Genomic DNA, 14,885 nt, shown 5'->3' on the forward strand with positions numbered 1-14,885 from the left:
TAGATAGCTCTGGTCTCTACCGGAGAGGGAGCATCCCCCCGCCTGGCCTTTTCGGCACCCTGCTTCTTACGGTAGAGGTGCAAGCACTCTGGGGGCCTGTGGGGAAGAGGAAAGAGCCAGGGTGGCGTCTGAGCTCCTGGACCCCGGTGCCAGGACTGAGGCAGGGCTGTGGGGTTTCAGCCTACCTGGCCAGGCTGGGCTCCTTTGGACACTTTGGTAACTGAGATGGAGTCCTCCGAATCCTGCTATTGAGGGCTTTCCCAACTGTGCATGCTGGAGAGAGAGAGAAAGCCAAAGGGAGCTTAGGGGTCAGCATCATGCATACTCAGTAAACCCATGCAAATGGAGAGGGAGCTGGAACAGGGTCCCCACCGTCGTCTCCCTGGCCCTGGCGGACTTCCCTGGCTCCTCTCCCTCCTGCCTAGTTGCTATCAAGCTGGGCTGTGGATCCTTCACACCAACATCCAAAGGCACTAATACCTCTCTCCTCTCAAGAAAGGCTCTGGCACACACTTCCTACACCAGCCACCAATCCATGTCCCTTCTCCCCTTCCAGCAAGCTGCTTGCAAAAGCTGGTCTAGGTAGGTAGGCATACAGTGTGGAGAATATACATCACATAAAATTGACCCTTGCAACCATTTTAAAGTGTACAATTCAGTGGCATTAATTACATTCACCACGTTGTGCAACCACAACCACTGAATTCCAGAAGTCTTATCACCCCAAAAGGAGACCCTGTTCCCAGTATGCGTTCCCTCCCCACCCCTCCCAGCTCCCTGGCAAATATCATTCTGCTTGGATTTGCCTGCCTTGCAAGTTTCATACAAAGGGAATCATCCCTATGGGGCCTGTTGCATCTGGCTCCTTTGGCTCAGCATCATGTTTTCAAGGGTTGCAGCAGGTGACTCCATGCTTCCCGTGTTTCCTTAGGCCTGCCCCATTCAGGTCTTTGTTACTACCATGCAACAAATAATCCAATCTTTGCTGATAAATCCAGACACCTTTTCTCACTCCCCTTTCCCTGCACCTAGCTGTGGTATTAGACGCAGGGGCTCCCTTCCTATGGCATTGGGGATGCCCATCTCTCACCATTGTGCCCACCATGACTATGGTTTCCCCTTTTCCAAACACCTTGGACTCTCTTGGTCTACGCTCGCTAGTTGCAGACCTCCTCCAGTCTTATAGCTTGCAACAATTATCCATGTGCCGATGATTTCCCATCATTCCTGACACATCTGGCTACCTACCCTGCATCCTCACCAGACATCTCAGAATTAAGATGTCCAGAGTGGAATTTCTGATCCTCTACCTGCCACCTGCTCCATTCACAGCCTCTCTGGCTGCTGCTGATGGCTACGACATCTCCCCAGTGTCCCAGACCCCAAGCCCTACACTTGCCCTTGATGCCACATGGACACGCCCAACCCATGAGCCAATCTGTTGGCTCAGCCATCAGATCATCTCCAGAATCCTGCTTCTTCTCAACACTTTCAACACCTACCCCTCTTGTCCCAACTGATACCATCTCATGCCTGGATCACTGCAGCTGCCTCCTGCCTGTTCTCCCACCTTCCATCCTTGCCTCCTTACCTTCTCTATGCTTGGGCCACAGAGAGCCCCTCTAACATCAGTTCCAGTCATTGTTCTCAAAGCCCTCACCCCCACCCCAGCTCACTCAGCATCAAAGCCAAAGTTCTTAAAATGGCCTGCAAGGTCCCACATGATCGCCACCACTTCCATAACTTTTTTTTTTTACTGCATTCCCTACTCTGAGGTCCCCTGGAACTCACTCCTGGTCCAAGATACTGCACACATATATATCTGTGCCTGATGTGTGAATGGCATCCTCCTTTTTTTCCTTCAGGTCTTTCACACAAGTGACATCAGCTCACTGAGGTCCTCCTGGACCAACCAGCCCAATACTGGAGGCCACCTGCCTTCCCTCCCAGCCCCTCTACTCTGCTGTTTTCCCATGAGGCTATCACCTTGTATCACACCACGTAACTGACTTCCGTTTCTATTGTCAGGATTCCCAACTTCAGCCCACCTGTTATTTTGCGTGGATCATTCTTTGCTGGGGATGGGAGCGGGGGGACACCATCCTGTGTGCTGTAGGATGTGGAACAGCTACCCTGGGCTCTACGCACAAGATGGTAGGAGTGTGTACTCCCCAAATTGCTCAGTGCCGTACCCTCAGTGCCTAGAGCAAGGCCTGGCACAAGTCCACACTCACTATATCTCAAGTCCATGAGCAAAAGTGAAAAAAGAGGGCATGATCCTCTCTACCTCACAGATAATGGCTTTGACAGAACATGTCAGCTTCGCCCTAAGTACCTGGCTGAAGGACTAAAGGCATCCAATTCATCTGTCTTCTCCCCACTGGTTGCCACGTCTGTCACACTCTCAGCTTCCAAGGGTGAGGGCAAGACCTCTGAGGACAAGTCGGTGATGGTCAGAGGGCTATGGTCTGACATCTCTTTGAGCTCCTGGGGCTCTTGAGATACGATGGACTCTGAGGATATCCCAGGCTCCATCTTTGAGATGGGGCTCAGTGACATGGGCGACTGGGGTGTACTCTCCCACTCTGATGCAGGCAGAGGGATGGGAGGTGGGGAGGCTGTGTCCGTGTTCCGGCTGCTGGATTCCAGCTCACGGAGATAGTACACTTCGGAAGGTCCCATTGAGTCCTGGGATGACCTCTCCACCTTTGCTTCCTGCTCTACCCAGGAATGCTTGCTCTTCTCTGCCCACTCATGCATTTTCCCCTTCACCCAGGGGCTCACCTGGGACTGCTCCCTAGCCGCCCCAGGTGTCCCCTCCGACGAGGGCACCCAGCTTTGTGCCGGGGACTGCTCCTTAGCGGCCACAGGTGTCCCTTCCGATGAGGGCACCCAGCTGCGCACTGGGGACTGCTCCTTAGCCTCCACAGATGTGCCCTCTGATGAGGAGACCCAGCTGTCCAACAGGGACTGCTCTTTAGCCACCACAGGTGTCTTCTCTGGCGAGGGCACCCAGCTACACACTGGGGACTGCTCCCTAGCTGCTACAAGTGTCTTCTCTGGTGGGGACACCCAGGTGTGCACTGGGGGCTTCTCCTTAGCCACCACAGGTGTCTTCTCTGGTGGGGGCACCCAGGTGTGCACTGGGGGCTTCTCCTTAGCCACCACAGGTGTCTTCTCTGCTGGGGGCTCTTTATGGGGCTTGGTGGGCACTGCATTCTCTGTTGGCATGGCAGACACCTGGGCGGCAGAGAGCCAGGAGGGCAGACGGACTACAGGTGGTCTCTGGGGCGGCTCTTTGGAGTTGGCCATGATAATCAGCTTGGCAAGGGTGAGCCCCTCCACCGAGAAGGGCCTGCTCTGCTCTTCCGGTGGTCCCTCAATGGTCAGCTCCTCAGTCTTGAGCCACTTGTGCTGCTGCCTCATCTCCTTGGACTTGAAGCCAGGAATGTCCAGAGCCCTCTCCTCCTTCTTCCTCTGTACTTTGTCTTCCAACCAGCTCCTGCCTTTCAGGCCATCCACATTGATCTCATGGGCTTTGCTGATCACCACCTCCGATGACTCCCTCTCTGTGGTAGTGAAAGGCAGCTCCAGGGAGGTTTTCTTGGTCCTTGTCTCTACCAGGTCCATCTCATGGGTGCTTATGAACATCATGGGCTCTGGCATCCCTTCTCGCTTGCTTCTCTTAGGCACATTCCTCGTAGAACCTAATCTGGGCAACATGCCCAAATCAACCTCATCCAGGGTCCCCTGGTCCTGAGTGGGAGAGATCAGAGCCCTCTGAGATGGCGTAGGGAGGAACAAAGATTTCCTGTTTCGGACAGTGTGGGTCGCAGCCTTTGGGGGCAGAGCAGGTATGGGTTGAGCTTTCTGAGATAGGACAGGTATGGCTGTAGCCTTCTGTGGAATAGCCAACCCAGGTGGGGCCTTCCGAGATGGGACAGATACAACTGGGGCCTTCCGGGAAATGGCTGGTGCAGGTGGGGCCTTCCGGGCTGAGCCGTGTACTGTGGGGGCCTTCTGGGAAGTAGCCGATGCAGGGGGCACCTTCCGAGACGGGCCCCGTGTGACAGGTGCCTTTTGAGAAGCAACAGGTGCCACTGGGACCCTCCGGGATGGGCCAGCACCAGTTGAGGTCTTCTGGGTTGGAGCATGCGCTGCCGAGACCTTCTTGGACTGGTCAAGGATGAATGGAACCTTCCAAGAGGCAGCACGGATAGACTGGGTCTTCTGGGAGGGTGGAAGCCGCTGCCTCTGCCCAGATCCCGGGACCCGGGGCCTTTCCTTGTGCTTGCGGAAGGAGGAGTAGGGGGCACGGAGGTAGAAGGCCGGAGGGCCTGGGCCTGGGGAAAAGGAGGAAGATGACAGAGTGCTGGAATCAGGGTCTATCAGGTGTTCGATATCCTGCTGCCACAGGTACGGGTCCAAGTTTTCATAGGAGCCCGCCAAGGAAGGACCAGCGCTTTCCTCCGAGATACAGCGTGTGGGGGTCTCAACTAGACCTCCCCGGACCGTGCCCAGGTCAGAGTCAGAAGAGCAAGCCTGGAGATAGGTGGAAGAAAGACGAAGAACCATCAGGACCAGGGGAGGCTCCGAGACCCAGGCCCCAGCCCCTCCTCCTTCAGACCTGGGAGTCCATGCCCCCAGCCCCCTCCTCCCTCAGACCCAGGAGTCCAGGCTCCAGCCCCTCCTCCCTCAGACCCAGGAGTCCAGGCCTCTAGCCCCTCCTCCCTCAGACTAAGAGTTGGGTCCCCAGTAAATAGCTGCCTTGGAAGAGGACTGTGTGTGGTTGATGGTATTGGAAATGATGCTGAAGATGGTACGGATGGTGATGCTGGGCTTCTCTGGGTGGAAAGAAAGCAGTCTGAGCTTTCAGGGGAAGGGCCAGAACCTTGGGGGTCCATACATAGAGGCGGTGGCGTACTTACCGGAAATCTGGATTTGGGTCTGAGATCTGTCAGGGTGGAGGTGTGGTTGGGACCTGTGGGGGCAATGTGATGTGACTCTGATGGCATCTGCACCAGGGTCCTCACCCTTCCCCTGCCTCCCATCGGGAGCGAGACCCTAAGCTTACTTTTCTGCAGATTTCTTTTTAGCTTTAGCATGCTCCATCTGTGACCATATGAGAGGCACAGAGTCACCCACAGCCTGAGACTTGAATTTGCGCTTGAGAGTCTGGCAGTGAGAGGAGAGATATAGGGCAGTCCAGAGGCTCAGCACCTCCAGCCCCCACCCCTCAGCAGCCAGGCCAGCCTGGCCTGCTCACCTTGGCCTTCTTCTGTCTCTGAGATGCCAGCAACTTGTAAGGAAAGGTGGGCTCGACAATCATGACTGCAGAGGAGAGGGGGCTTTGAGTCAGGGTCCTTGACAGGAAGGATGCAGGGAGCTGTGCAAGGGGCTTGGCCAGTGGAGGGGGGGAGGTGTGACCATGCCTAGTGCAGGAGAAGCTGAGAAGCAGGGAGAGCCTGATGGACACTGAGCCTGCTCACCTGAACGTTTGGACTGTGGCTGGGCCTGTGGACAGGGAGGGAGGGCAGTCAGGAGGGCTGGCCTCCTCCTGGTTTCCACATCTCGGTTGCCTACCCAGGCCAGGACTCCAGGATCTCAGCCCAACCCCCTGCCAGGACTCAAGGGTCCTGTCCTCTGCTCCTGCAAACCCTGGAATTTAGTCCCCCAGGCCCCTCCTCCCTTAGACCCAGGAGTCCAGCTCCCAGCCCCTCCTCTGTCATCCAGGAGTCCCAAGGCCACCACCCTTAGTTCTTGGGATTCTGCATTTCAGGCTGTTGGTCTTGGCTCTGAATTCTAAAACCATAGCTGCCCCCAGGGGCTGGGGGGCAGTGCCCACCTGAAGGCGCCAGGTGGAGGCAGGAGGTACAACATGGGCCAGGTCCGTGGTGGGTGTATTCAGAGTCCTGGGGGCCCAGGTTGTGGCAGGCTCCTGGAGCAGGTTGATGAGACGGATCCAGCGGTCAAACAGGAAGCCAACCTCTTTATCAGGGGCGTCCAGCTCCAGGTAGTAGTAGCGGCCTGTGACCAAGCGCAGCTTCAGACGCCAGGCAGACAGGTCATGCACGTAGAGGTGGGCCAGGTCCAGCGGGAGCATCCTGGGGCAGGGGGCAGGAGATGGAGATAGTAGAGCAGGAGATGGGACAGGGCAGGGGCAGATTCGTGGGGGGATGCTGGCACCTGGTGAGGACGAGGTTGGAGCATTCCTTGCCCTCTGGGGGCTGAGCGATCAGCAGGATGTCAGGCAGTACCAGGCCTGGCAGGGAGGCGGCCACACCCATGGTCAGGCGGTTGGTTCTGTGGTGCACGTACACGGGGGCCCCTCGATTGGTCACCTGGGGGGCAGGGAGAGGGGCTGGGACCACTCCTTTCTCCTGTGCTCCTCTGGTATCCCCAGCCCAAGCCCCCTGCCAGCTGAGCCCCCCGCCCCACCGCTGCCCTGTGCTTGTCTGGGTTACAATCCCCCCAGCTCTGGGGGGGTCTCAATCCCCTCCTGCCCCGCTCCTCCCCCAGGGTGCAGGAAGCTGGGGACCTGGACAAAGTTACTCTCGAACATGGGCAGCGGGCGGAGGGGCAAGTACTCGCCCTTCTGGAGGGTCTTCTGCAGCTCGCCCAGAGTGGGGACCCATTTTGAGGGGCCCTGGAATGGCTCCATGCGCCTCATGTTCCGAAAGCGGTTCATGGCATCTGGAGAAAAGGCGAGTCACCACGGACACAGAGTCAGGGGCCCAGGTGCCTGGGTGCATGGCCTGCCCTGTGTCCCCCAGCCCACTGGCTTTGGGCTTCACAGGTGCGGGGAGCTCAGGGACTGCAGAGGGTGGAGCTTCCCTAGGGCTTGGCCATGGCCCTGCAGGGAGGGGGGGCGGTCAGCCCTGGCCTGGGGGAGGAGCCTTCTGGTGGACAGGCTTTGTGACCTCATCAGACACGTGTAGGACTCTTTCTGGGAACTCTCTGGGGGGCATGCACTCCCTTCTGCTCCAGGTTGTGGCCTAGAGTCTTGAGGGCTGGAGTGTGTGAATCAGAAGTCCCTACTCCGGACCCAAACTAGTGGAAACCCTTGGAGGGGAAGGAGGGGCTGTCTTGGATAATTAACCAGAGTTTCTGACTCTTAAGAAGGGAGGCTCTGAGTACAGCTCCAACTCACCACTGACCTTTCTCTAGTAAGACTTGAGTAAGACCCATATCTTCCACCGGGCCTCAGTTTCCCCAGATGTCACTGATTTGTGTCTGTGGCAACAACTGCTGAAACATGGGTTATAAAGGGGTGTACATGCACTTTGGAATGAGCCAGACCTCCGGCAGAATCACAGAGGTCTCTCCCTAGCCATGTGACCTTAACAAGGGGCACCCCCCCCTCCAGCTTCATCTGTAAAGTGGGGCATAATGGAACATTCAGGGGATCATGTGAGTAAAACCTCACACTTGAGGCACAGCCTAGAGCAGGCACTCAGTGGGCAATGACCCTTCTTCTGAGGGCTTATTTGAGGGGAAGGGGTGGACTGATATTCTGTCATTCTAAAAAGTATATATATATATATATTTTAAGTGTCATGTAAACTAGGTGGTCATGATAGAAATTCTGGATGATACAGACAAGTGTAAATAATAAAAGTCACCCATAACTCCACCCAGCCTTCCACCCTAAAGGGACCACTGTCAACATTTTGGTGCATTTTCTTCTAGGACTTACTATTATTTTTTTTAAAGATTTGTAATTTTTTAAAAAAAGATTTTATTTATTTATTCATGAGAGACAGAGAGAGAAGCAGGCTCCATGCAGAGAGCCCGACGTGGGACTTGATCCCGGGACTCCAGGATCACAACCCGAGCTGAAGGTGCTGCTAAACTGCTGAACCACCCAGGCTGCCCTATTTTTTTTTTTTTTTTTTTTTTTATAAGTAAGCTTCATGCTCAATGTGTGGCTGGAACTCATGACCCTGAGATCAAGAGTCACATGCGCTACTGAGCCAGCCAGGTGCCCCATAATCTAGGACTTCTAAAAACATCTATATATCTATCCATCCATCCATCTATCCATCCAAACACAAAATGGGAATCATGCAGTGTTTACTAACTTCCTTTCTCTCTGCCTTAATGGTGCCTCTGTGGCATCCCCTCTGCCTGGCTAATGGTATTCCATCACTTGGACAGGTGTAATTTATTAAACCATCCCTCATTGTTGGACATCTAGGCTGTTACTGATTTGCTGTTGTGAACATTGCCATGATGAACAATGTCAAATTTGCATACATACTTTGTCACGTACAAGTATTGTAGGTCATAGGATGGCCTTCTGGAACCTTCCATTGCTCCAGGAACCCCAGCGTCAAGTACCCCGTTCCAGCCCTCAGAGAAATCACCTCTAAGTGGATGTGTTTGACAAATTTAATTCCCCCTTCTCCATCTTACAAAGGTTTCTCACATTTTTGTACAAAAACCCAGACCTCCTTTCCCTTCCCTCCCCACCCCAACATAAAAAGTAATTGTTTAATAAATAATATAGGTTCTTGCCCAGGCCCAGAGGGTTGAGGGACAAGGAAACACTGTGTGGCCAGACTTCTTAAGAGATTCAAGAATCCAGGACTCCAGTTCCCTGCCCCTTTGGCCCTCAAGTCCACCTGCCTCCCACCCACCCCCTTAAATAAATAAGTATAAATAAGGCACAGATACCCCCCCTACTCTGCCCTGGTCTCCTGGAGTGACTGTCTCTATTTAGGGGGAGAAAAAGAGAGGGTGTCTTCCGGCTGCCATGCCCCCAGTCCCAAAATAAATAAATAAATAAGATGTGGCATTGAAGGACATTGATGGTTCTGGGTGGCAGGTCACAGCCGAGTCTTCAGCAGCAGCAAGCCCCGCACAGCCCAGTCAAGGGTCAGGTGCAGCCCCCCAAGAATGGCATGGGCTGCCCTGATGCCTCCCCAGGCTGAAGCTGGGGGGGCTAGCGGGGGAGCTGGTGGGTCTGGGGGTGCTTGGGGTAAGGCCAGGCGGGACATCTGTTGGGAGAGAACAGAAAGTTAGCAATAGGTCTGGGGTGCATTGGGGGTCCTGGGAAGTGGTGTTTGGAGCCTCTACTGAATGGGGTCTTGGGGAGTCCAGGCTACATCCTCCCGCAGTGTCTCTAGCTTGTGAGGTGTGGTTTCTGAGTGGACAGTTCTCAGCATGTTGGGTTTAGAAAATGAAGGCTGAGGCCAAAAGGTAGGAGTGTCAGAGGTGGAATTCCATGGCCAAGTTCAGGGGGCTGGGGAGTGAGCTCTAGAGAGTCAGGACTGGGATCCTGGTGTTAGGTGAGGGCTAGGGCCTGGGGGCTCAAGTCTGGGGTTGAGTCCAAGATCTCAGGGCTGGGGTCTTAGACGTGGGGTCTCTCCTATCTAAGCTCAGGAATTCATGGGTGAGGGCTAGGGTCTCAGAACTGGGAGCTGGACTTTGAGGTCCAGAACTATCTGAAGTTTTCTGATCTCAGAGTCCTTGGGTCTAGGATTTTAGCAGTCAGGGTTTGGAGGTCCTGAGGGCTAATGACCAGCATCTGAGGTCTTAGGGACTCAAAGCTCAAGGTGTAGGGTCTTCTCATTTGAGACCTCAGGGTCTAGGTTCTTGAGGTCTGGAGATAGCAGAGCCAGGGTCTCCAGGCTGCCTTAGGTCAGGGTCTGGGGGTCTCGGGGGCCCACAGGATTTGAGGGACAGGGGCAAGGGTCTCAGAGCAGGTCTCGGGTTTCAAGTCTAGGTGTCAGGTCTGGGAGCTGAGGTGTCCTACCAGGAGCTGCAGCCGGCGCAGCAAGCGGTCAAGCCGGGCCTGCAGGGCACCCAGCTCTGGCTCCAAGGTCCGCAGGGAAGGGCCCCCTGCCCGGCGCAGCCATTGTACATGCCGCAGGTAGGAGAACAGGTCCGCCCGCAGCCGTGTCAGCACACCTGGGAGCTAGGACACAGGGTATGCGGGCATCAGGGAATACCTGCCACTGCCTGGCCCCAATCTCCCATGCACCCCCCCCCAACTGCCCAGATCTCACCTTTGCCCCTATCCAAGCTCCCTTCCCTTACCTGTAGGGCTCCCAGCGCCCCTGCACTCATGGCCAAGGTGGGAAGAGAGTCCAGGTTGTGGTCTCCGTCGGCTGGAAATTTGTCTCTCTGCGGGGGCAAAGAAGCCTTGAGGGGGACCCTGCCCAACTCCAAGGGTCTCTCCATCCTCCAGACAGGCCCCAAACTCCTCCCTCCCCTCCGACTCTGCCACCGTGGTAGCCCAGAAGCCCTCCCCGCTCTTGGTCCTCGTCCCAGCCCGGCCCCTCCAGCCTCTCCTACCAGCTGTGCAGCCAGCTGCCGGGTGTCCGCCAGGAGGGAGCGGGTCAGGAGGACGGCGCTGTCCAGCTCAGCTCGAGGGTCTGGGGAGGCCCGTGGGGGGCCAGGAGGTGGCCCTGGGGCAGCAGCTCTATCTGGCCACAGGCTCAGAGCGACCAGGACCAGGCAGCAAACACCTGGGGGCGGGAGGAGGCCGAGAGCTCAGACCGGACTGGTGGGTCTGAGGCGGGAGGGACTGGGGGTCTAGAGTCCCAAGGTGGAGCGCCCGCGGCAGGTCGCAGGCCCGGGGCGGGCTTCTTTCTCCCTCTCCGGCTCTGGCTGCCCCGCCCGTCGGAGCAGACGCGGCCCGGGGCGGGTAGACGGGCCGGGCGTCTCCCGTCCGCCCCCGGACGCCGGAATCTGGGCCCCGGGGCGGGGCATGAGGGGGGAGGCACAGGCCAGAACCTGCCCCCTCCCCGGGCCTCGGGAGCCCGAGCTGGAGCTAGAGCTGGGGAAGGAGACCCGGACGGGCAGGGGCCCAGACCCTTCCTGGGAGGCACCCCTGCCCCCTAGCGGGCCGCAGGAGGCCCGGCCGAGGTGCCGGGGACGCCCACGGAGCACACCTGGGCGGGGAGAGGCAGCGGCTCGGGCGCCGAGCGGGACCCGGCGGCGGCGCAGGACTTGGGGGCTCCGGCCCGCGCGCTTCTCCCCAGCCCATCCCCCGCCGCCCCGCCCACCCCCGCGCCCGCCAGCCAATCAGCGCCCCCCGGGCCGCCCCGCTCCCGCATCACACCCCCAGCCCGCCCCCCGGGCCCTCCCCCGCCGCTGTCTGCCGGTCGGTCCGCACGGTCTGGCTGTCCCGTTCCTGTCTTGCACCGCGGTCTCTCTTCCTCTCCTCCCCCTGACTGAGGTCGGTGCTCTGGACTTGGCGCTCACCTCCTGGGGCTCTCTGCCTCCGTTTCCCTCCCGGAACCTCTCTGTCGGGAGGAATGGGGGTCCCGGGCCCTTGGGGGTCGGTCACCTCCCGGCCTCTGTCTGTCTGGGGGTCCCCATCTCCCTCGCTCTGCCCTGCGCGCCTCTCGGCGTCAGAGATTCGTCCTCCCGTCTCTTCTCCGGGCCTCTGCTTTCTCGGAATCTCCTTCCTCTCTGTCTCTGCCTCCCCGTGGCTCCCTCTCTGTCCGCTGTGCCAGTCTGCTCCCCACCCTCCTCGCCACGGTCCCTCCCTCCTCCCTTCCTGTCCCCCCCACCCCATGAACTTGAACCAACTTACTGTTCATGTCCCCACAGGGCAAGTGTTCCCCAGGGCAGGGGGCAGGGAGCTGGGGGCCTTTTAACCCTTCCCTGTCCGCTGCCGTTGGGGAGCCCTGGGGGTCAGCTGGGCCTCGGCCTGGGGAGGGGAGGCATGTGCGTGTGAGCAGCGAGGGCCGTGGCAGTGAGGGAGTGTGTACGCCTGGGGGGTTATATAGGGGGCCAGGGCGGGCGGGCGGGGGGCAGGCGGCAGGGGAGGGCGGCCTGACACATCCTGACTCACCCTCCCTGCCTGCCTTTTCCATTCAGACAGAGCCGGCTGCCTCGCAGGGCTCACGCTGCCTCGCTCAGAGGAGGGCACAGAAGGAAAAGTTGGAAAAGTTGAAAAGAGAAAGGGGGGGGTGGTCGGAGAGGGGCTGGTGAGGTCATTGGCGTCCCCTCCCTCCACCTCCTGGGCCCAGGCCGCCACAGGGGCAGACACCCGCGGCTGGAGAGCTGGGGCCCGGCTGTGGGCTGTGGGCAGGGGGTCTGCGGTCAGGGGGTTGGCTGGACCGGACAGGCGGAGAGGAGGGGAGGCTGGGGGAGAGCTGGGTACAGGGCCACAGGACACAGGCCTGGGGACATGGATGAGCGAGACAGAGAGACTCCAAGGGACAGAGAAAGCAAGCGGAGGAGAGTGTGAGACCCAAGCAAGAAGACAGAGACGCTTGGAGAGATGAGGGGGACCCTGGGACAGAGACAAGAGTCTGAACTGCAGAGATAGAGATGACACACAGAGAAATGGGCACACCAAGCAGACACATTGCAGGAGCAGAGAGACACCGGGAGAAAAAGTGACAGATTGTTGCAGGCTTAGAGGGGAGGCAGGCAGCAGGTGACAAAGCTGCAGAGGCCCCAGGATATGTAGGCACACAGAGATGGAGGTGCTGAGCCATGGCGGCAGTGATGGGCAGAATCTGCAGTGGGGGGGGGGGAACAGCAGAGACAGGGGACTGAGAGAGCATGAGAAGCCCAGATGAGGTGGGACCTTGCACAGGTGCTGTTGCACCCTCTCTGTGCCTCAGTTTCCTTCTCTGTGAAATGGGGATAACCCAGCAGCCGTTCCATCCATCCACACACACACACAAACACCTGGGTAAGGATGAGTTCCCTCGTGTAAGGCATAGGGTCAACTGTCAATATGAACAAATATGAACCATTGCAATTCTCTTCCTTGATTTTTATTAACACATGCAGGGAGACCCAGAGAAGGATGTAGTATCCAGTGTGAAAGCTGGAGATGGTGAATGAGCAGGCATGATAATGAGGGTGACAGACACAAGAAGAGAGCGGCTCCGCCAGGGAGTGGAGACAGGAACAGGGCAGAGGTAGCAGTACACTGCACGGGACACCAGAGCAGGAGAGGGAGACATGCTGACAGCGGGGGTGGGGTGGGGTGGGAGGACAGCATTGCAGACAGAGGCATCGGGATGAGCACCAAGTCCACTGAGCAGAGCCAATGAGGGACCAGGTCCAGAGCCTCATCCCCAGAAGCATCCCCCCTCCTAGTGAAAGACGGGATGGGAGTAAGAAGAAAAAGTGACACAGATTTCTAAGGGTCCCCCTGCAGGCCCCCTCCTGGCCCTCAAAACTGCTGAGCTGGCAGGGGGGCTCCAGGGATGAATGAGGGCTAAAGTCCTCCACCTCCCATTCCCCACCACTGGGGGAGGGTGACTGCTCAAGTCCCTGGGGAGGTGAGGTCACAGCCCCCCCATGGTGGGACATGACCTCATTGCCTCAGGTAAGAGCACGCTCTCTCGGTCTGTCATGGCCACCCCTTCCAGGGCCCCCCAGGGGCCCTCCCCAGCTCCTGCTCTACTCCCGCAGGGACCCAGGCCTCTGACCACTGGGTCTCCGCCCCTCAGGGGGCCTGTTTCCGGCTGAGTCAGCGTGGGGGGGCCTGAGGCTGCGTCAGTGAGGGGAGAACTGACGTAGCCCCCCCCCCCCCCAGACCGGCGGGGCCAGCCAAGGTGACTCAGGCCACCAGCCTGGGGGATGGACTGGCCTGAGGGGATGGGGACTGGGCCTGGGGCCAGTCTGAGAGCAACAATAGGGATCATGCAATGGCAGCCCCTTCCACTGGGAACCAGGGGGGCCACCCCAGACCCTGGACCCCCAGCCTCCTCCTCTTTCAGACCTTGATATCAGGTGTCCAGGCCCTAAACCCTGGTTCCCAGGTGGAGAAAAAGGTGTGGCCATTCTGCTGTTTGGGGAATGCTCTACTGGAAAGGTCAGGAGTCTGGGGCCGGGCCAGTGTCCTGGCTGGTGCCTGTCCCCCTGGATCATCTTGCCTTGGCTCGCACCCTGGGGCCGTGGGGTCATCTTTCCCCATCTTCCATCTTTCCTGGCTTCAGGAGGCTGAGGGAGACTGGGTGAGTGCAGGGCAGGAGGTCGGGGATTACGCAGGACCCTGGGTCTTCAAGACAGGGATGCGGCTCAGATTATTTCCTTTGCTAGAAGAGCAAGAAGGGATGGGGGACAGACAATGACAGGCAGGATTGGGGAGTCACAAAAAAGTGGCAAGATGACACCAACGAACGGAAAGGGACCAGAGCACAGACATCCAGTGTAAGAAAAAGACAAGGATGCAAAACAATGTGATCTATAGACACACAAAGAAGCTCAGAGGCTCAGAGACAAGGCTCGGGAGACCCACTGCTGGGGTGGTCACAAACATTGGTAAGAGGCTGCTGGGATACGAGCCAGGAGCAGGGGTCCTGGCTCATGTGCTGCCCGTGGGCAAGGGAGGACTGGCTGGTGTGAGGTCAGCAGGTCCGAGGCTGTGTGTGTCCGTCTGTCTGTCCCTGGGGGGTCCTGTCTGGCCTCTAGGGGGTGACGGGGCAGGCAGGCCGCAGAAGCAGCCCAAACCTGTCATTAGCGGTGAGGGCCGTGAGAGCAGGGGGGGGCCCCCCAGTCCCAAGCCGAGGTCCAGGGCCCGGCAGCCCCGCCCCCCACCCCCTCCTTGATCCCTGAGGAATCCCGGGAATTGCGAAGTGGGTCCAGATGATGTTGACACAGGAAATGGTCATCAGCTGCTGGCCTCAGCCTCACAACCCCTATGACCCCCCACCCCCGGCCCCCTGCTGAGCCCCCTCTAACCTGTGTCATCTCTGACGGAGGCAGCCCAGGGCCACTCAGCTCCGACCAGGATGTTTACAAGAGATGCGCAGAGCGGGAGTCAGACTCACAGGGCTTCTTGAGAAATGGGGTCTGGACTCCTGGACAGCTGCCCTCAGACCTGGTCTTTGGCCTCCTTCTCCCTCAGACACAGGGGTCCCAGCCCCAAGTCCTTCCCCACTAAGACCCTGGAGTCCAGACCCCCA

At 58.3% G+C, this 14,885-nt stretch overlaps 2 protein-coding genes across 4 annotated transcripts; both read right to left on the reverse strand.

Moving 5' to 3' along the window:
* Positions 1-2: 2 nt before the first annotated feature.
* GARIN5B (golgi associated RAB2 interactor family member 5B) lies at positions 3-8,244 on the reverse strand. The gene is made up of 11 exons (XM_025985269.2): positions 6,539-8,244; positions 6,187-6,341; positions 5,846-6,104; positions 5,490-5,514; positions 5,267-5,331; positions 5,075-5,175; positions 4,929-4,981; positions 4,768-4,844; positions 2,336-4,542; positions 186-273; positions 3-96 (listed from the first exon to the last, which is right to left on the reverse strand). Exons 1-10 carry the CDS (start codon positions 6,686-6,688, stop codon positions 246-248), a joined length of 3,120 nt encoding a protein of 1,039 aa, XP_025841054.2. The 5' UTR covers positions 6,689-8,244; the 3' UTR covers positions 3-96; positions 186-245.
* A 129-nt stretch (positions 8,245-8,373) lies between these two features.
* IL11 (interleukin 11) lies at positions 8,374-11,700 on the reverse strand. 3 transcript variants are annotated; one of them, XM_072759470.1, is made up of 5 exons: positions 11,546-11,700; positions 10,300-10,472; positions 10,042-10,128; positions 9,758-9,919; positions 8,374-8,999 (listed from the first exon to the last, which is right to left on the reverse strand). In XM_072759470.1, exons 1-5 carry the CDS (start codon positions 11,550-11,552, stop codon positions 8,829-8,831), a joined length of 600 nt encoding a protein of 199 aa, XP_072615571.1. In that variant the 5' UTR covers positions 11,553-11,700; the 3' UTR covers positions 8,374-8,828. The 3 variants fall into 3 exon arrangements, with proteins under 3 accessions (XP_072615571.1, XP_072615579.1, XP_072615582.1); XM_072759478.1 differs by lacking the exon at positions 11,546-11,700 and adding an exon at positions 11,212-11,417; XM_072759481.1 differs by lacking the exon at positions 11,546-11,700 and adding an exon at positions 10,899-10,985.
* Positions 11,701-14,885: the final 3,185 nt, after the last annotated feature.

This window comes from Vulpes vulpes, chromosome 1, assembly GCF_048418805.1.
Source record: "Vulpes vulpes isolate BD-2025 chromosome 1, VulVul3, whole genome shotgun sequence".
NCBI classification, from domain to species: Eukaryota; Metazoa; Chordata; class Mammalia; order Carnivora; family Canidae; genus Vulpes; species Vulpes vulpes.